At 39.0% G+C, this 20668-nt stretch overlaps 3 protein-coding genes across 12 annotated transcripts in view; all 3 read left to right on the plus strand.

Moving 5' to 3' along the window:
- On the plus strand, nucleotides 1-4257 carry LOC309696339 (uncharacterized protein). Of its 5 annotated transcripts, none has more exons than XM_082517527.1 (7): nucleotides 1-103; nucleotides 824-1162; nucleotides 1456-1536; nucleotides 2236-2328; nucleotides 2987-3024; nucleotides 3107-3261; nucleotides 3635-4257. In XM_082517527.1, the coding sequence occupies exons 1-7, from the start codon at nucleotides 70-72 to the stop codon at nucleotides 3648-3650; spliced, it is 756 nt and encodes a 251-aa protein (XP_082373653.1). In that variant the 5' UTR covers nucleotides 1-69; the 3' UTR covers nucleotides 3651-4257. The 5 variants fall into 5 exon arrangements, with proteins under 5 accessions (XP_082373653.1, XP_082373650.1, XP_082373651.1 ...); XM_082517524.1 differs by having other exon boundaries at nucleotides 1390-1536; nucleotides 3635-4252; XM_082517525.1 differs by having other exon boundaries at nucleotides 827-1162; nucleotides 1390-1536; nucleotides 3635-4252.
- Nucleotides 4258-4991: 734 nt separating this feature from the next.
- LOC309697209 (uncharacterized protein) lies at nucleotides 4992-16588 on the plus strand. 6 transcript variants are annotated; one of them, XM_082518938.1, is made up of 8 exons: nucleotides 9356-9483; nucleotides 9581-9729; nucleotides 10473-10817; nucleotides 11045-11191; nucleotides 12021-12122; nucleotides 15524-15561; nucleotides 15642-15797; nucleotides 16257-16588. In XM_082518938.1, exons 2-8 carry the CDS (start codon nucleotides 9696-9698, stop codon nucleotides 16359-16361), a joined length of 927 nt encoding a protein of 308 aa, XP_082375064.1. In that variant the 5' UTR covers nucleotides 9356-9483; nucleotides 9581-9695; the 3' UTR covers nucleotides 16362-16588. The 6 variants fall into 6 exon arrangements, with proteins under 6 accessions (XP_082375061.1, XP_082375065.1, XP_082375063.1 ...); XM_082518936.1 differs by having other exon boundaries at nucleotides 9358-9483; nucleotides 10470-10817; XM_082518935.1 differs by lacking the exons at nucleotides 9356-9483; nucleotides 9581-9729; nucleotides 10473-10817 and adding exons at nucleotides 4992-5654; nucleotides 6433-6783.
- A 611-nt stretch (nucleotides 16589-17199) lies between these two features.
- LOC309697206 (uncharacterized protein) overlaps nucleotides 17200-20668 on the plus strand; it is a 39870-nt gene continuing 36401 nt past the window's right edge. Inside the window, exons 1-2 of the mRNA XM_082518932.1 lie at nucleotides 17200-17216; nucleotides 18572-18780. Of these exons, the coding sequence (XP_082375058.1) occupies nucleotides 18584-18780 (197 nt within the window). The 5' untranslated portion in view covers nucleotides 17200-17216; nucleotides 18572-18583. The remainder of the gene's footprint in view (nucleotides 17217-18571; nucleotides 18781-20668) is intronic.

A 20668-nucleotide genomic window follows, 5' to 3' on the forward strand; every position in this document is an offset into this window, starting at 1 on the left:
GAGAAGTAAGAAGTTCCTGGTTTGAAGTAAAGAAGAACTGAAGCAGCATTAAACCATCAGAGCTCTGAGATGAAACACACTTTGCTCTGCTTCATCTTCCTCAGTGAGTAAATTCTCTTCTTATTTCTGTCACTTTCTCTGTTCTAAGTCTTATTTGTCTCCATTTTATTGTCATTTATAATTCGTTTTGCGACTCACTTCTTCATTTCTTTGTTCTCTCTCATAATTATTGGTTTCTGTGGTTAAACATGGTGTGAAGTTTGGATATGAGTGGAATTTAAATGTTTCCACAAATTTTTTTTTGCACTTTACAAATTATTTTTAGTTTCCCAACAGTTTGATCCCCAGAAATTTCTACTTTTTTCTTGTACATGGAATCTATAATCAAATGCTTTTCATCTACTCTTCTATGAGAGACAAACTTATAATAGTAGAGCTGATGAAACAAACACTGTGTTTCATTTCTTCTTTTAATGAGCTGAAGAGCAACAAAGTGAGAACTGGATGTTTAGCAGCGCGACTAAAATGTTCATTTCACCTACAAATATGGAAATAGCTGCTGCTGCTGCTGCTGGTGATGATGATGTCATCAAAGATAAAAAAAAAAAGTCAAATTTCCTTTTTGTATCTTTTTCACAACCTTAAACTCTGAATCTTCCACATCAGATGCTTTGTGTTCGTGTATAAAACAGGAAGTTTGCTGTTTGCAAATAAAACCAGAAAAATGAAGTTAACTGAACTTCTGTCATCAGTTCAAATTAATAATCATCTGTCACATTTAATCAATAGTAAGATTGTAACTAAAGATTGTTCATCCTTTCAGCAGCACTTCAGGATGGAAACACTGGTTTGGTCAAAGCACAAACTCTCCCTCACAGAGCAGAGGAAGGAGGAAGCATCACAGTTGGGTGCAAATTTTATTTCCGTGGAAGCAGGAAACTCTTCTGTAAGGAAAAATGTGAAAATGGAAACATTCTTCTTGAAACATCTGATGATGCAGCTCAGAACGGCAGATACAGCATTAAATATGAAAACTCATATAATATTATGTATGTGAGCATCACACAGCTGAAACAGTCTGACTCAGGACGGTACAGGTGCTCTTTGGACATTGCTCTACGGCTTGATCCAAACGATGATTTTGAGCTGATTGTCACAGAAGGTGAGTTTCTGCTAACAGTCGTGTTTGTCTTTGAAGGTGTGACAGAAGCTTCACGTCTCAAAAGCAGCTACTTTTCCTTCAAATCACCTACAGATGTTATATTTATCTGAAACATCAAGTTTCATCAGTTCTGCTGTCAAACAGCCCATAACCACGTCAGTCACATGCAGATATATAAACTGCTTCAAGTGGTCTTATTATGACTCTGATGCTTTCATTGTTCACAGCTTCAACCACTTCAACACCAAACGGGACTCTGAGACCTTTTTCAGCTTCAGTGTTTCTCTCATCAGCCTCCACACCACCAACAGCACAGAGTTTAAGCTCAACTTCAGGAAGCTCCACACCTTCATCAGCCTCCTCTGGAAGTTCAGGTACGTTATAGATTTTTATATGTATGCAGATTTACATGTGATGAAGATCCATTACTGAGTGAACTACACAAGAATGACACATTAAGAGCTGTGGAAGAATCACTCTGATCTTTCAGTGAAGTAAAAGAGGAAAGACTTTAGAAATAAAGAGAAATAAGTTTCCACCACAGCAGGTCAGCAGCTGAGAGAGGACATGGCTGACTTCCTCAGAGCAGCACTACATGAGATCTGTGCTAGATGACAGATATAGACTGTGATTAGTCGCTGTTTGGTTTCAGAGCGTTTTCACAAGTGTCAGTGTAACAGACACAGACAGAGGAAAGCATTGTGGGAGCTGTAGTTGTTACTGAGGGTTTGAAGCAGAATGAGGAGCTGCTCAAGTTTTAGCAGAAAGTACAACAGCAGGAACTTAACACAGAAAACTTGGTGAAAGTATAAAAACTTTCTGTGCTTCTGAGTAACTACTTCATTAAATAATTTCATGCACAATAAAAAATTTAAAAAGACAACAACTCAGGACTCTACAGGAGTAACACGATGACGACCGCACACACTGCCTCAAACGGCCCAACAGCACAGCTTTTCCTCTTTATATGCCCCGCCCACAATTATGAGAGGAAACGCCTGCGGTCAGTTGTTACACCACCACTGCTGTAACAACTGTTTACACTGTGTGAGTAAAAGAAATCTTCTCTGCAGGTGTGCCGCTTTATGTGCGTCTGATTGTGGTCGTTGTCATCAGCATCTTTTTAGCATCTTTGCTGATGAAGAGCAGAGCCACTAAACCCAGAGGTGAGGCTACAGGAAACACATGACAACAGTGTTTTCATCACTTCAGAGCTCATCACACTAATGCACAGTCATTTCCTGGAGTCTAATACCTCAGTGAACAAGTTTGAATAGTAAACATTTAAGAGTACACATTGTAGGAAATTACTCATCATGTCACAGTGGAAACAGATTTATGTGCTAACAACAGGAGTCAGACGAGAAAAATGCAAAGAAAACGCCTGAAATCAGCTTCTGTCTGTCAACAGATGCAGTTTATTTAGTAGGAAAATATCATTTTCATCATTTATATACAGAAAAGCCAAACAGAGCCTGGCACAGAGATTCTTCCTCAACAAAATAATCACAGTTTGTACAAAGTTTGTTTAATTCTCCTGTAACAGTCGGCCTGATAAAAGTGTGTCCATCAAGGTTATTAGAGTTAACTAAAACTAAACTAAAAGCTTAAAGTAGTGAATGAACTAAAATGATATTTAATAAGATCAAATAAAAATATACAGGAACTGTTCTTAGTTTGCTGTTGTTGTGGTTCATATTGGCAGCACATGCATCAGTAACTGATTACTGCCAGTTATCATCGTCGATCCTGAGTTTACTTCCTCAGGTTCTACTTGGTGAACACGTCTTAAAGACTGATGTTTATCTTCTGATGTTTTTTCAGGACCTCCTGTGGAATCTGAGCGTGCTGACATCACACAGGTGAGTTTTAGGACTTGTGAGACAGCTGAGCTTCATCACAGCTTGATTTGTATCAAGCAGCTGGTTTGATCTCCTTCTGCAGGACAAGCAGTTGTGTGAAGAGATCAGAGAGGAGGACAGACAGAGCAGTTCACCTCCTGCAGGAGTGTGTTCAGTGTACGCTACACCAAAAGCCTTCAGCCAGATGGAGATGGAGACACAGACCTCGGCAGCCTCTCCACCTCTGCTCACAACAAAGTAAAACTGTGGTCTGATTTTAGGCTCTTTGATTTTTACTATAGCATCTCTTTCTACCAGCTAATATTAATGATGAGGAATGCACAAAGTCAATGCAGACTCTCTGCTCCCAGTTTATTAGGTACAGCTAGTTAAAACAGTCCAATAATAAAATCTTTAATTTGTTATTAGAGATGATGATGATTGTTGTTATTTGTGGTACAGTTGTTAGTGTTTTGGATATTTTCATTATTTTGTTCATTTCTGCTTCATGCACAGGCTGAGGGTAACTTTATCATTTAATTTAGAGTCTGAAGTTTGATGTCAGGCTAACGATGACATGAATGGAGTTGATTACGCTGAAGTTTACTTCACATATTCCCACCACCAACAGCGCCCCCCAGTGGTGATGCAGCTGATGTCGTCTCCTCCAGGCTTCAGGCGCATGCCAGCCCTGCCAACCACACCACAGATCTCCTCTGCTGCTGAAAAACATCAGCAGTGATGCTGTTGATGGAACCTCAGTGACTAAAACAGTTTATGACGTTTATCACCTGCAGACAAACAATCAGCCTCAGTTTAAAGCTTTTTAATTGCAGCTGCTTATAATTTAGTTTAACAGATAATTGATTGTTTTTCATTTTCTCAAACTGGAATATTTCCCAGTTTGAGAAACTATTCTTGATTCGTGATTCTGTTGGACAGATTCAGTGAGAGGGCTGCACAAAATGATGCATATAGGAGGGAGTATGGAGAGTTATTAGATCAGCCAGCAGGTAGGCTGTTCTTGGAGGGAGGTCCTTAGATGTAGTCATCAAAAACGCTCCAGGTGGCTGATTTTGCATGTGCGATCAGAATAAATTTAAAAGAAGTCTGAAATATTTTATTTGCCAGAAAAAACATTTGATAAATATTTGACACAATAAAGTAAATATAATGTGAACGAGAGCTGGGTTTGGCCTGTGATCATTATTGTTTATACTTATTCTGGATTTATCAGTTCTGCTCTTTTATTGTGTCAACAAAAGCTTAATATTTGCTTATGATCAAATCTGTTTTGTGAATTTATATCTTGAAGCAATAAAACCTTCCATTAAATCAGGAACTGTTTCTTTGTCTTCCTGTGATCACAGACAGTCTCCCATCCCCGAGTCTTCATTTGTTGCTGCTCAGTTTTAATTTCAAAAACACGTCATGATGGACTTTTCGTCTGTTTCTCACTTTTTCTACAAATATCTGATTAATTAATCCAATCCAACTTTATTTATAGAGGACTTTAAAAACAACATGTTTGATCAAAGTGCTTTCCAATAAAAAACAGATAAAAGTTTAGAAACCATACATTAAACAGACAAAGAAAGTTAAATAACAATAAAATAAATACATAAATGAAAAAATCAGTCAATATTAAAACATTAGTAAAATACAACATGATTATTTTATTCATATAATAAATAAAATTAACAAATTAAAAACTGATTGAGAGCAGCCAAAAGCGAACTAAAACCTACTACAAGTTGATTCTGGTAATACTCCTAAAAAACCTTGGAGAAAATGTGCGTTTTTAAAAGAGATTTAAACAATAACATTTTTTACTTTTCTACATTTACTAAAATAAATGTAGGTGAAGAACTTTTATGCTGATTTTTAGATGTAGAAAATAGTCTTTAGTAGGATTGTAGTGTTCTGTTTGATCTGCAGGACTGACAGTGAATTATAACTAACACCTCTTATAAGCATGCTGGAAACAGGCTGGCTTAAATAACTAGTTATTCTTTATTTCCATTTATTTCCATTTAAATATACATACTTGTCTTCTAAAAAGAGTTTTATCTGCTCCACTTCCTGCTAAATCGAACAGGAGCCTTTATTTTGGAAATTTACAGGAAGTTCCGCATCACGTTGTTCCAGGTAACTTGACACGGTCGTGATTAGAGACAGAAACTGTCTCGTCTGCTGAAGTTTAGCTCCATCAAAGTTGTCCTTGAGTCAGAGCTGTTGAAGTTTATCAGCTGGCCCCTAACAGTCAGATGAATGTTCGGGAGAAGCCGCTAAAATCGCACAAGTTCCGGTTTCATGTGATCAACGATGCTCCGTGTCTCTGTCAGCTGTTTTACTGAGCCATGAGCTCCATGAAGAGAGTCCAGAGATTCCACTAGATGGATCCTTCCAGCGTGACCTCCAGGATCCAGACCTGCACACACACTCAGACTGCAGGGATTTAGGATCGCATCACTCACCCCGACTGGTGAGAGAGAAGGAGTGTGTGTGTGTGTGTGTGTGTGGTTTGAAGGCGTGACCTCGTCATTAAGAGAAGTAAGAAGTTCCTGGTTTGAAGTAAAGAAGAACTGAAGCAGCATTAAACCATCAGAGCTCTGAGATGAAACACACTTTGCTCTGCTTCATCTTCCTCAGTGAGTAAATTCTCTTCTTATTTCTGTCACTTTCTCTGTTCTAACTTTTATTTGTCTCCATTTTATTTTTACGTTTTCAACTTCCTTCTTCATTTCCTTGTTCTCCCTCATAGTTAGTGGTTGTTGTGGTTAAACATGCAGGTTATTAAAAGCATAAGAAAATCCTTGAAATATATCCAGTTTGAAATATATAAATCTGTGTGGAATTTAAATGTTTCCACAAACTTTTTTGTAATTTGCAAATTATTTTTACTTTCAAACCAGTTTGATCCCCAGAAATCTTCTACTTTTTATTGGACACTGAATTTGTAATCAAATACTTTTCGTCTACTCTTCTATGAGAGACAAACTTATAATAGTAGAGCTGATGAAACAAACACTCTGTTTCATTTCTTCTCTTAATGAGCTGAAGAGCAACAAAGTGAGCGGTGACAAAGTGAGAACTGGATGTTTAGCAGCGCGACTAAAATGTTCATTTCACATACAAATATGGAAATAGCTGCTGCTGCTGCTGCTGCTGCCGATGATGATGATGATGTCATCAAAGATACAAAAATGAATTTTGACCTTTATTTATCTTTTTCACAACCTTAAACTCTGAATCTTCCACATCAGATGCTTTGTGTTTGTGTATAAAACAGGAAGTTTGCTGTTTGCAAAGTCAAATAAAAACAGAAAAGTGAAGTTAACTGAACTTCTGTGATCAGTTATAATTAATAATCATCTGTCACATTTAATCTATAGTAAGATTGTAACTAATGACTGTTCATCCTTTCAGCAGCACTTCAGGATGGAAACACTGGTTTGGTCAAAGCACAAACTCTCCCTCACAGAGCAGAGGAAGGAGGAAACATCACAGTTGCGTGCAACTTTTATTTCCCTGGAAGCAGGAAACTCTTCTGTAAGGAAAAATGTGAAGATGGAAACATTCTTGTTGAAACATCTGATGATGCAGCTCAGAACGGCAGATACAGCATTAAATATGTAAAAAAAGGTGTTACCTCATATGATATTATGTATGTGAGCATCACACAGCAGAAACAGTCTGACTCAGGACGGTACAGGTGCTCTTTGGACAAACGCTGGTGGACAGATGGAAACTCTGATTTTGAGCTGATTGTCACAGAAGGTGAGTTTCTGCTAACAGTCGTGTTTGTCTTTGAAGGTGTGACAGAAGCTTCACGTCTCAAAAGCAGCTACTTTTCCTTCAAATCACCTACAGATGTTATATTTATCTGAAACATCAAGTTTCATCAGTTCTGCTGTCAAACAGCCCATAACCACGTCAGTCACATGCAGATATATAAACTGCTTCAAGTGGTCTTATTATGACTCTGATGGTTTCATTGTTCACAACTTCAACACCAAACGGGACTCTGAGACCTTTTTCAGCTTCAGTGTTTCTCTCATCAGATACTGATGAACCCCCGTACCATCAGAGATGCAGGCTTTTGACCCGAGCACTGATAATAAACGGAACAGTCTTTCTCTTTAGTCCAGCAGATGCAACATCCAAGAGAATTTCAGCTTTTAATTGATCTCACTACAGAACACTTTTCCACTTTGCTTCAGTCAATGAAAATTGATCTTTAGCTGAGAGAAGACTCCTTTACTTCTTTGAAACTTCACCTCTTTAAGATGCTCTTTTTATACCGAGTTACTGACCTGTTACGAAAGAGTTATTCTTCCAGCTGTTTGGGTTTAGCAATGCTTATTGTTCCAGCCTCCTGTTGCACCCATGCAAACTTTTGTGAGGCATTTTTTCTGATATCAAATTCAAAATGAGCTACTGTGTTTCATGACATTATAAAAAAAAAGCCTCATTTGATTGTTTTTTTTTTTTTAATTTTCTAATGAATAAAATATCAGTTTAAGAGATTTGGGAATCATTGCATTGTTTTTATTTATATTTAACACATGACCAACATTCTTGATATTATTTTTGAAAACTAAATTGAAAATAAGATTTAAAACTGAGTCTATCCAGTCTAATCAGTCTACCCTTCCCTCTTTGTCAACACCATCAGTTCTTCATTTGGGAATAAGAACAATGACTGGTTAAAAGAAATTTTCATTATTGATAGGCAGGCTCCTTTTTCTTTAGTATTAATGCCTCGTTGGTCCTCTTTGCCTGATCCTTTCAGATCTACAGATGTAGTTCCACTGGTTAAAGACTGATGTTTATCTTCTTATCTGCATGTTTTTCAGGACCTCCTGTGGAATCTGAGCGTGCTGACATCACACAGGTGAGTTTTAGGAACTGTGACACCTGAGCTTCATCACAGCTTGAGTTGTATCAATCAGCTGGTTTGTTCCTTCTGCAGGGCAACAATGTATATATAGAGATCAGAGAGGGGGACAGACAGAGCAGTTCACCTCCTGCAGAAGTGTCCTCAACAGATGCTGCACCAAAAACCTCCAACCAGATGGAGATGAAAACAATAGACCTCTACAGCCTCTCCACCTCTCCTCACGACAAAGTAAGTAAAACTGTGGTCGGATTTTAAGCTCTGAGGTCAGAAATTAGGATCTACATCACAGTTTGTGCATTAAAGTAATTTATCATTGATAGATATTTTATGCGATTGCTAGTATTAATGCTTAAAAATGCTGCTTTTTAGTTTTTTGTTTGTTTTTTTGCATTTAACAGAAATTGCATTTTTTTTGGTTCATTCTTGTTTCATTAACAAGCTGATAGCAAATGTTTTTTAAGATTTCATACATAAATATTTCTTGTACACATATTTTATCTTCTCTCAGAGTTTATCTGTATGAATTTTTATTCATTTACATCATATTTTGAGAGACTGAAGTTTGATTCCTTTAGGACTGAAGATGACATGAATGCAGTTGATTATACTGAAGTGGATTTCTCCCACTATCGTGCCACCAACAGCGCCCCCTGTGGTAATGCAATATATGTTTGTACTTCGTCCCCAGGTACATGCCAGCTCTGCCGACCACCCCGCAGATGCTTCACCTCCTCATATGTCCAAAAACATCAGTAGTGATGCTGCTGATGAAAGCTCGGTGGCTAACAGATGAACAGAATCCATACAACAGTATATTTTTCTGTTTATGACCATCTTTATTACTTGCTGTCAAACAATTACACTGTATGTTGTTTTTATTACAGCTACTTTTAGTTTAGTTTAACAGATGGCATGATGGTATGACTGGCAGGCTGCTCCTGGAGCACGATCCTTAAATGTAGTCAGTAACAAAGCTCCAGGTGGCTAACTTCATCTATTTTATGTTAGTGTGTATTTTACCAAACCAATGGAACTCAGATTAACTGCTGTGTCACCTGTTACTGTTGTCATCAGTCAGACTGAAACAAACACAATAAAAAGACAGAAAAAAATTCTAATGTAAAAATGTTTTTTAATACCTACACTTGTTAATATTTAACTTTTCAGCATAACAGCGCTGAAGTTTCAGTTGAGACTGGATGAAGGTCTGAAGTGTCTCCTTTTATTTGTTCTCTAAATAGTGTCAGAAACGTTGACGTAGCATAGATATGGAGAGAAGGTTTGCAAATATGTACGATATGATCCACAACCATAAAGTAAGATTTACAAATGTACACAATGATTGGTGTGTAACTTTGAGGACTCACAAGTATGATTTGTTTAGTGCATGTTTTGTACAATCAGTGTACAAAACATGTACAGTGTTCCCTCGTTTATTATAGATGTAAATATTTTCTGTATAGATGTAAGGCTGTAAAACCCCTCACTACACACTTTATACACTTTTCTCAGACAGGCATGAACATTTTCACGGGATTTAGGATCGCATCACTCACCCTCGACTGGTGAGAGAGAAGGTGTGTGTGTGTGTGTGTGTGTGTGTGTGTGTGTGTGTGTGTGTGTGTGTGTGTGTGTGTGTGTGTGTGAGAGAGAGAGAGAGAGAGAGAGAGAGAGAGAGAGAGAGAGAGAGAGGGGTTTGAAGGCGTGACCTCGTCATTAAGAGAAGTAAGAAGTTCCTGGTTTGAAGTGAAGACGAACTGAAGCAGCATTAAACCATCAGAGCTCTGAGATGAAACACACTTTGCTCTGCTTCATCTTCCTCAGTGAGTAAATTCTCTTCTTATTTCTGTCACTTTCTCTGTTCTAAGTCTTATTTGTCTCCATTTTATTTTCATTTATAATTCGTTTTGCGACTCACTTCTTCATTTCTTTGTTCTCGCTCATAATTATTGTTTTCTGTGGTTAAACATAGTGTGAAGTTTGGATATGAGTGGAATTTAAATGTTTCCACAAAATTTTTTTTGCACTTTGCAAATTATTTTTAGTTTCCCAACAGTTTGATCCCCAGAAATTTCTACTTTTTTCTTGTACATGGAATCTGTAATCAAATACTTTTCCTCTACTCTTCTATGAGAGACAAACTTATAATAGTAGAGCTGATGAAACAAACACTCTGTGTTTCATTTCTTCTCTTAATGAGCTGAAGAGCAACAAAGTCAGCGGTGACAAAGTGAGAACTGGATGTTTAGCAGCGCGACTAAAATGTTCATTTCACATACAAATATGGAAATAGCTGCTGCTGCTGCTGCTGCTGATGATGATGATGATGTCATCAAAGATAAAAAAAAGTCAAATTTCATTTTTGTATCTTTTTCACAACCTTAAACTCTGAATCTTCCACATCAGATGCTTTGTGTTTGTGTATAAAACAGGAAGTTTGCTGTTTGCAACTAAAAACAGAAAAGTGAAGTTAACTGAACTTCTGTGATCAGTTCAAATTCATAATCATCTGTCACATTTAATCTATAGTAAGATTGTAACTAATGATTGTTCATCCTTTCAGCAGCACTTCAGGATGGAAACACTGGTTTGGTCAAAGCACAAACTCTCCCTCACAGAGCAGAGGAAGGAGGAAACATCGCAGTTAAATGCAACTTTTATTTCCCTGGAAGCAGGAAACTCTTCTGTAAGGAAAAATGTGAAAATGGAAACATTCTTGTTGAAACATCTGATGATGCAGCTCAGAACGGCAGATACAGCATTAAATATGAAAAAACAGACACTCTGTCATATTCTCTGTATGTGAGCATCACACAGCTGAAACAGTCTGACTCAGGATGGTACAGGTGCTCTTTGGACAGAACTTTGGTTCGAGATGGAAACGATGATTTTGAGCTGATTGTCACAGAAGGTGAGTTTCTGCTAACAGTCGTGTTTGTCTTTGAAGGTGTGACAGAAGCTTCACGTCTCAAAAGCAGCTACTTTTCCTTCAAATCACCTACAGATGTTATATTTATCTGAAACATCAAGTTTCATCAGTTCTGCTGTCAAACAGCCCATAACCACGTCAGTCACATGCAGATATATAAACTGCTTCAAGTGGTCTTATTATGACTCTGATGGTTTCATTGTTCACAGCTTCAACCACTTCAACACCAAACGGGACTCTGAGACCTTTTTCAGCTTCAGTGTTTCTCTCATCAGCCTCCACACCACCAACAGCACAGAGTTTAAGCTCAACTTCAGGAAGCTCCACACCTTCATCGGCCTCCTCTGGAAGTTCAGGTACGTTATAGATTTTTATATGTATGCAGATTTATATGTGATCCATTAATGAGTGAACTATCTAGTAGTGACACACTGTGAGATGTGGAAGAAGAACATTTCTAAAATGTAAACTTCTTTCCTCGGTGTTGATGTACATGTAGAATGACAATAAATCGCTTTTCTATTCTGAATAAAAGATAAAAATGTGTTGAAACGAATTAAAGTAGAAAAATATTGGCATGATAGTAGAATTAAAGTCAAAACTGTCAAATGTATGTAGCATGTGTTTGATTGTAAACTGATCATTGCAGTGAGTTCAGTAAAAAGCACAACAGCTAAAGAAATAAGTTTCCACCACAGCAGGTCAGCAGCTGAGAGAGGACATGGCTGACTTCCTCAGAGCAGCACTGCATGACATCTGTGCTAGATGACAGATATAGACTGTGATTAGTCACTGTTTGGTTTCAGAGCTTTTTCACAAGTGTCAGTGTAACAGACACAGACAGAGGAAAGCATTGTGGGAGCTGTAGTTGTTACTGAGTGAAGCAGAATAGGGAGCTGCTCACGTTTTAGCAGAAAGTACAACAGCAGGTAGTCAATACAGAAAACTTGGTTAAAGTATAAATACTTTCTGTGCTTCATTAAATAATTTCATGCAGAAGGAAATTGATTTTTTCTGATTTGTTTTTCTGTCATGATTGATAAGCAGTTTGTCACATAAATGCCTGAGTAACTGTGTTCAGTCCAAAAACACATGTTATACTGTATGTTTACTGCTAAATGAACCGGCTTTGCTCCACATGTTTACACTGCGAGTAAAAAACCTTTCTCTGTTAAACTCCTGCAGATGTGCTGATTTATGTGCGTCTTATTGTGGTCATTATCATCAGCGCCTTTTTAGCAACTTCGTTGATTTTCTACATGATGAGGAGGACAGCTAAACCCAAAGGTGAGGCTACAGGAAACACGCACGATGGTGTTTTTAACTCTTTACTTGCCCTGTGTGTCCTGCTGTCTCTCCTGCCACATTTTTTTGTACAGCTGACTCCCATCAGCAATTACAAGGCAGAGAAAGGTGAGCTCTGGTGCCAGAGAGCCATGTTGGTGGGTGCAGCTAGTGAGCTGTGTTTGGTGATTGTTTGCTCCTGCTCGGTGGAGAGGAGTGTTTGGTGACTAATCCTTTTTTTTAATCTACTTTTTCAGTTCACTGACTGATGCCTGAGTTTTGGTTTGCTTCTTTAAATGGTGATAGCGGCTTAACCATGTCTTTTAGTTCAGTTACTAACAGAAGCATTAATAAAACTCTTTAGTTTAACCATTTTGCCTCCCTGTCTCCTTTTTTCGACCCAGACACTTTTTATCACTTTCCCTCATCCCCTGGACCTTTTTAGGGAAATATAACAAAGAGTCGTCCCATTAAACCCTTTAAAAACTTAAACATAGTAAAATTTAGAAATACATATCATAGGGAACTGGTTTCTGTCCAGAAAATATTAATGTCCTGACAACATAAGTAACACAAGGAAAATGACAATTAAAAGCCTGAAATGAGCTTCCAACTGTGGCTCAAATATTCTCAAATTCAGTCTGTCAGAACTTCTAAAATCATGCAGTTTGTTTACTGGGAAAATAACATTTTCGTCACATTATGAACACAAAATTCAAATAGAACACATAAATTACATCAAATGTTTAAACTGAGAACATGTACCATTTTCAGAAAACTATTAGCTCATTCTGAATTTGATGGCGCACCATAACGTCCCCTCATCTTTTAACAACAGTCTGGAAACATCTGGAGACCGAGGGGACTGAGGAGACTAGCTGTTAGGAATGTCGTCCTGTTCTTGTCTGTTAGAGGTTTCGAGCTGCTCAGCAGTCCTGAGTCTTCTCTGTCATGTTTTTGGTTTCATGATGCTCCAAATATTTTGAGCTGGTCAAAGGTCTGGACTCCAGGCCGTGAAGCCAGGCTGGTGTAGTAGATACAGAATGCAGTTTAATATTGTGTTGATGAAATATACCTATATATAAGACCTTCCCTTAAAAAGACGTCTGGATGGGAGTACACCTTCCAGCATTGATGGTGCCTTTTTTCAGGTGTTGAAGCTTCCAATTCCACAGATACTGATGAAGCCCCGTACCATCAGAGATGCAGGCTTTTGACCTGAGCACTGATAATAAACGGAACAGTCTTTCTCTTTAGTCCAGCAGATGCAACATCCAAGAGAATTTCAGCTTTTAATTGATCTCACTACAGAACAGTTTTCCACTTTGCTTCAGTCAATGAAAATTGATCTTTAGCTGAGAGAAGACTCCTTTACTTCTTTGAAACTTCACCTCTTTAAGATGCTCTTTTTATACCGAGTTACTGACCTGTTACGAAAGAGTTATTCTTCCAGCTGTTTGGGTTTAGCAATGCTTATTGTTCCAGCCTCCTGTTGCCCCCATGCAAACTTTTGTGAGGCATTTTTTCTGACATTAAATTCAAAATGAGCTACTGTGTTTCATGACATTATAAAAAAAAGCCTCATTTGATTGATTTTTTTTTATTTTCTAATGAATAAAATATCAGTTTAAGAGGTTTGGGAATCATTGCATTGTTTTTATTTATATTTAACACATGACCAACATTCTTGATATTATTTTTAAAAACTAAATTGAAAATAACATTGGCCGTCCGACTGCGGTCTGGAGTGTGGAGCCTTCCTGCTGCTGCAGAGTCGGGGTGGTCTGCCTCCCCCCACCGCAGGGAAAAGGGAAACACCACCTGGGACGGGGTGCAGTTCCCCCCTCCAGGGGCGGGGGCACCTAGACCCGGTTTGTAGAGTATGCTTGGGGAGTGTAATCGTGTGTACAACGTCTCTTTATGTCTGTCTCCACGTTGGTTGAGTGTGGAGTGAGTGCATATGAGAGCATGAGGGTGGGAATGGATGTTTGTATCTGTGTGTGCCTGTATGTCTGTGTCTATATGTCAGGTTGGGTGTCAGGCGCCACCTCTCTGGGGACATCTCAGGCCCTCCAAGGTTTGGAGGCCTATCTCCCCCTACCACCACTTCCCCTGCCAGTGGCGGACTCCCTCAGACATCGGTGCGTTGGTGGTTCTTTGTGTCCGGGGATGGGCGTCCAGGTACACACCGGCTCACTCCTTGGCGGCCGCTTATCGGGGCCTGGAGCCTGGGGCTCGCTCGGGCCACTTCGGAGGTGGGGTGCCCCCGGCCTCTCGGCCTGGGGCTCGGTCACTCAGGCGCAGCTGGCTGCCGGCGGAGCTCACGGGCGCATCACTGCAACTCCCCCTGGCTTCTGCTCCGCGGCTGCTGAGTGAGCCCTCATCTGGGACTCTCCTCAGCTCTTTCTGGGACAGTGGCGCAGCTGCCCCTCTGTTGGTCTTCCTTGGTCTCTTGTGTTCTGGGGGCCTCTGGATGTCTGGAGTTTTGATCTCCTCCACACCTGCTTCATGCCCTGGAGGACGGGGCTGTGGCCCCCCCACACCCTCTAGCAGATTATTACATGAAGGAACCTTTTAAAAAACAAAAAACAAGCGCGTCCATGCTCACAGCTGTACACACGGGTGATCACACCCACAAACTACACCCTTTTTGGCTCCTACCTCAAAGCACACTGTGTTCTGTTGATCTTATGTGCTGCACAATAATGTTTAACATTTAGTATTTACTGTCATATTCCCATATATCATTGTGATGTTGTTTATTCTATTACTCTTGTTCTCTTCTGCTTGTTTTCTTTTTTCTTTCTCAGCAGGTGATCCAGGTGATTGATATATGCATTTTTTTTCTCTGCCCGTTCTGTTGGTTTTTGTCTTTTGCCCTTCTCCCCCGTCCCTCTTCTCAGCTGTTTCCCTTTCCCTCTTTCTTTCTCCCCTTCTTTCCCCCAGTCAAGTCTGTCCCGTATTCAGTAAGTGAAAATAAAATAAACAATAAAAGGTGAATCAAATGGACCATTACGGCAAGGCTGGGATGGTCAGTTTGGTAAAGTAAATCCGTTGGGCATCTTTCTTTGCCTTTAGACAACAATTCTGAAATTCTGATGGCAAAAGAGCCAAACGGGACAGGCCAAAAAAAAAGAAGAAAAAAAAAAAAAGAAAATAACATTTAAAACTGAGTCTATCCAGTCTAATCAGTCTACCCTTCCCTCTTTGTCAACACCATCAGTTCTTCATTTGGGAATAAGAACAATGACTGGTTAAAAGAAATTTTCATTATTGATAGGCAGGCTCCTTTTTCTTTAGTATTAATGCCTCGTTGGTCCTCTTTGCCTGATCCTTTCAGATCTACAGATGTAGTTCCACTGGTTAAAGACTGATGTTTATCTTCTTATCTGCATGTTTTTCAGGACCTCCTGTGGAATCTGAGCGTGCTGACATCACACAGGTGAGTTTTAGGAACTGTGAGACAGCTGAGCTTCATCACAGCTTGAGTTGTATCAATCAGCTGGTTTGTTCCTTCTGCAGGGCAACAACATATATATAGAGATCAGAGAGGGGGACAGACAGAGCAGTTCACCTCCTGCAGACGTGTCCTCAACAGATGCTGCACCAAAAACCTCCAGCCAGATGGAGATGAAAACAATAGACCTCTACAGCCTCTCCACCTCTTCTCACAACAAAGTAAGTAAAACTGTGGTCTGATTTTAAGCTCTGAGGTCAGAAATTAGGATCTAGATCACAGTTTGTGCATTAAAGTAATTTATCATTGATAGATATTTTATGCGATTGCTAGTATTAATGCTTAAAAATGCTGCTTTTTAGTTTTTGTTTGTTTTTTTGCATTTAACAGAAATTGCATTTTTTTTGGTTCATTCTTGTTTCATTAACAAGCTGATAGCAAATGTTTTTTAAGATTTCATACATAAATATTTCTTGTACACATATTTTATCTTCTCTCAGAGTTTATCTGTATGAATTTTTATTCATTTACATCATATTTTGAGAGACTGAAGTTTGATTCCTTTAGGACTGAAGATGACATGAATGCAGTTGATTATACTGAAGTGGATTTCTCCCACTATCGTGCCACCAACAGCGCCCCCTGTGGTAATGCAATATATGTTTGTACTTCGTCCCCAGGTACATGCCAGCTCTGCCGACCACACCGCAGATGCTTCACCTCCTCATATGTCCAAAAACATCAGTAGTGATGCTGCTGATGAAAGCTCGGTGGCTAACAGATGAACAGAATCCATACAACAGTATATTTTTCTGTTTATGACCATCTGTCTGTCAAACAATTACACTGAAAGTTGTTTTTATTACAGCTACTTTTAGTTTAGTTTAACAGATGGCATGATGGTATGACTGGCAGGCTGCTCCTGGAGCACGATCCTTAAATGTAGTCAGCAAAAAGGCTCCAGGTGGCTAACTTCATCTATTTTATTTTAGTGTGTATTTTACCAAACCAATGGAACTCCGATTAACTGCTGTGTCACCTGTTACTGTTGTCATCAGTCAGACTGAAACAAACAATAAAAAGACAGAAAAAAATTCTAATGTAAAAAAATGTTTTTTAATACCTACACTTGTTAATATTTAACTTTTCAGCATAACAGCGCTGAAGTTTCAGTTGAGACTGGATGAAGGTCTGAAGTGTCTCCTTTTATTTGTTCTCTAAATAGTGTCAGAAACGTTGATGTAGCATAAATATGGAGAGAAGGTTTGCAAATGTGTACGATATGATCCACAACCGTAAAGTAAGATTTACAAGTGTACACAATGATTGGTGTGTAACTTTGAGGACTCACAAGTATGATTTGTTTAGTGCATGTTTTGTACAATCAGTGTACAAAACATGTACAGTGTTCCCTCGTTTATTATAGATGTAAATATTTTCTGTATAGATGTAAGGCTGTAAAACCCCTCACTACACACTTTATACACTTTTCTCAGACAGGCATGAACATTTTCACATTTTCTCTTGTTTATACACTCTCAAGGCTCAAACCTTCATAGAAAAATAAGGGGTGTGAGTGTGGGGACCGGTGATAAATGGGTCAGGAATGGAATGAAAAGGAAACCAGACAGAGGTGTTCAGTATGTAAAATAGTTTTATTACAAATAATCTTAACTTAAAGAGCCGGCAAAGCCGTTTTTTACCAGTAATGCCAAAAAACAAAGGAAGTAGTCGCAGCAACAAAGGAAAAAAACTACCAAACAAATAAAGGCGACGCTTCCCGCTTCTCACACTACTTACTTAACTCCTCGCCACGGGGAGACACCTGTGGGGCCCACAAGCCTGTAACTGCTCACCACGGGCAAAGGAGCCTTTCCAACACCTAGAAGAAATTGTGTAGAGCAACAGGGGAAAAACCAATTCACACACAGGTCATCCCCAGCTTATATAACCTCAGAGGTGATTACTGACTGGGCCCAGATGGTAAACGAGGCCAGTGAACAGCAGCTGTGTCCTGGGGAGAGAGAAGGGTGAGAGAGACAGAGGCGTAGGAGTGGCAAGAGAGAAGGAGGCGGAGAGAGCAGGCAAACACCCCACCCACACTGTAACATGTACAACATGTTGTACAATGAAACCAAAGGCACATTTGTTGGGGAGAAAACTTACAAACAACAGTACAGCACACAGTCACACCGATCGAAGATTTATGTAAATATGACAAGCTGAATGGATTCTTTACTGTACAGGAGACATGGCACGAGATTGATGGACAATGGCCTACAGCCAATCAGCACGCAGAACACAATGCGCTGTAAATAAAACAAAACAAAACAAAAAAGCATGCAAATTTGCACACAAAAAAGAAATCTGCGAAACAGCTAGGCCGCGAAAGGTGCACCGCGATTTAGCGAGGGACTACTGTACATGGATTCTCCTTTAGTCAAAAAGCCACAGTCTGCAAGTAGCTGAAAGAAAATGACGCTCACTTAATATTACACAGGATTATATATGGAATTGTGCTTCTGATTGGTAAAAACTGTCAGGGAGAGGCTGTGTTTGCTTGTTTTCTCCCACAGTTACTGGTTTCTGTGGTTAAACATAGTGTGAAGTTTGGAAATGAGTGGAATTTAAATATTTCCACAAACTTGTTTCTTGCAGTTTGCAAATTATTTTGAGATTCAAACCAGTTTGGTCCCCAGAAATATTTTCCTACTTTTTATTGTACATTGAATCTGTAATCAAATATTTTTTTATTTTTCCTCTACTCTTCTTTGAATGACAAACTTATAATAGTAGAGCTGATGAAACAAACACTGTGTTTTATTTCTTCTTTTAATGAGCTGAAGAGCAACAGCACAGTGAGCGGTGACAAACTTAAAGCTTTGGATGTTTTGCAGTCCTACCACTAAAACGCACATTTCACATGCAAACATAAACACAGCTGTCACATTTAATCTATAGTAAGATTGTAACTAACAATTCTTCCTCCTTTCAGCAGCACTTCAGGATGGAAACACTGGTTTGGTCAAAGCACAAACTCTCACCCAAAGAGCAGAGGAAGGAGGAAACATCGCAGTTACATGACTCTGAGACCTTTTTCAGCTTCAGTGTTTCTCTCATCAGCCTCCACACCACCAAAAGCACAGAGTTTAAGCTCAACTTCAGGAAGCTCCACACCTTCATCAGCCTCCTCTGGAAGTTCAGGTACGTTATAGATTTTTATATGTATGCAGATTTATATGTGATGAAGATCCATCAATGCGTGAACTATCTAGTACTGACACACTGTGAGATGTGGAAGAAGAACATTTCTGAAATGTAAACTTCTTTCCTCGGTGTTGATGTACATGTAGAATGACAATAAATGGCTACTCTATTCTGAGTAAAAGATAAAAATGTGTTGAAATAAATGAAAATACAAAAATATTGCAATCAAAGTAGAATTAAAGTCAAAACTGTCAAATGTATGTAGCATGTGTTTGATTGTAAACTGATCATTGCAGTGAGTTCAGTAAAAAGCACAACAGCTAAATAAATAAGTTTCCACCACAGCAGGTCAGCAGCTGAGAGAGGACATGGCTGACTTCCTCAGAGCAGCACTGCATGAGATCTGTGCTAGATGACAGATACAGACTGTGATTAGTTGCTGTTTGGTTTCAGAGCTTTTTCACAAGTGTCAGTGTAACAGACACAGACAGAGGAAAGATTATAAATACTATAACTATAAATACTTTCTATGCTTCAGAGTAACTACTTCATTATTTTATTTTTTATTTTTTGCCTATCCCGTTCAGCACTGTAGCAATCAGAATTATTGTCTGAATCCCTGTCTGGTGCCCCTCAGGAGACAGAAGCTGAAGGATATTTGGTCCTTTGTTCTGACACAGGCTGTTGGGGAATTATATATTTTAACCAGTTTATGAAAGAGTTTCCAAAACCACATTTTTGTAAAGCTGCAAATAAAAATTTCCAGTTAACTCTGCCAAATGCTTTTTCTGCATCTAGAGACAATATTGTGATTTCAGTGTTTTTATTGCATGATTAGTCTATTGAATTAAGTAATCTACATGTATTTGTTGATGAGTGCCTGCCTGAAACTGGTTTGGTCAGAATAAATTAAGAGAAGGGTTATTTTCTCTAAGCTTTGCAGATTATTTTGAGGTCTACATGAATCAGGGATACTGAACGATAGCTTGAGGGAAATAAAGGGTTTTTGCAGGAGATTAATGTTGGCAGAATTCATATTTGGTGGAAGTCTGGCATTTTCCTTAATTTCTTGGAACATTCTGTGGAATACAGGTGCCAGAATCGTCCAGAATTCTTTGTAGAATTCTGCTGGAAAGCCGTCTGGACCTGGAGCCTTATTATTGGGCATACTTATCAGAGCTTCCTGGAGTTCGCCTGGCGTCAGTGGCAAATCCAGTGCCATTGCTCGACTGTCTAGTAATTTTTGAAGGGTTACATCATCAAAAAACTGATCAATTTCATTTTTAGACGGGTTTATTTGTGGTTAGTATAAAGTTTCATAGAAATCCCTAAAATTGTTGTTTATTCTTTTAGTCAAAATGCCCGGGCTGTTTTTTTGTCCCAGTACAGCCCTGGGCTCGACACGCAGTGAATTAATCTGAGAGGGTGCATCAAAAAATAAATGGCTGCGCCAACGGTGCACATCGCAAATTAGCTCGCATAGACACATTAGTTGTGACTCTTCTTAATGACGGTATCTTAGCTAACAACCCCAACTACCAGATTCAACTTGTAATTGGCTAAAAATAACTTCTGGTGAGAGGGACGTTGTTAGCTTTCCACATTCTGACACTTCAAAAGCTTCAGGAGCTTTCCGCAAAGCGCAGCATCAGCACCATGGAAACACACGGATACATCGAGACAGTCTACGGAAGTCCCAATGTGTTTTTGGGACTTTCAGGTGTTTGGACCAATGTTTTCTTTTCTGATCAAACCAGAAATCTTTAATGAGCATCTGGATTTGTCTCGCATTAACTGGCTGAGTTAATACCAGTTAATGCAACATCGAAGCAGCTGGAATCCACAGCTGTGCGTGTTCATGGAGCTTGCATTTTCACCTGCTGAA

The sequence above is a fragment of the Aulonocara stuartgranti genome, assembly GCF_965226115.1.
Source record: "Aulonocara stuartgranti genome assembly, chromosome: 20".
Taxonomy (NCBI): domain Eukaryota; kingdom Metazoa; phylum Chordata; class Actinopteri; order Cichliformes; family Cichlidae; genus Aulonocara; species Aulonocara stuartgranti.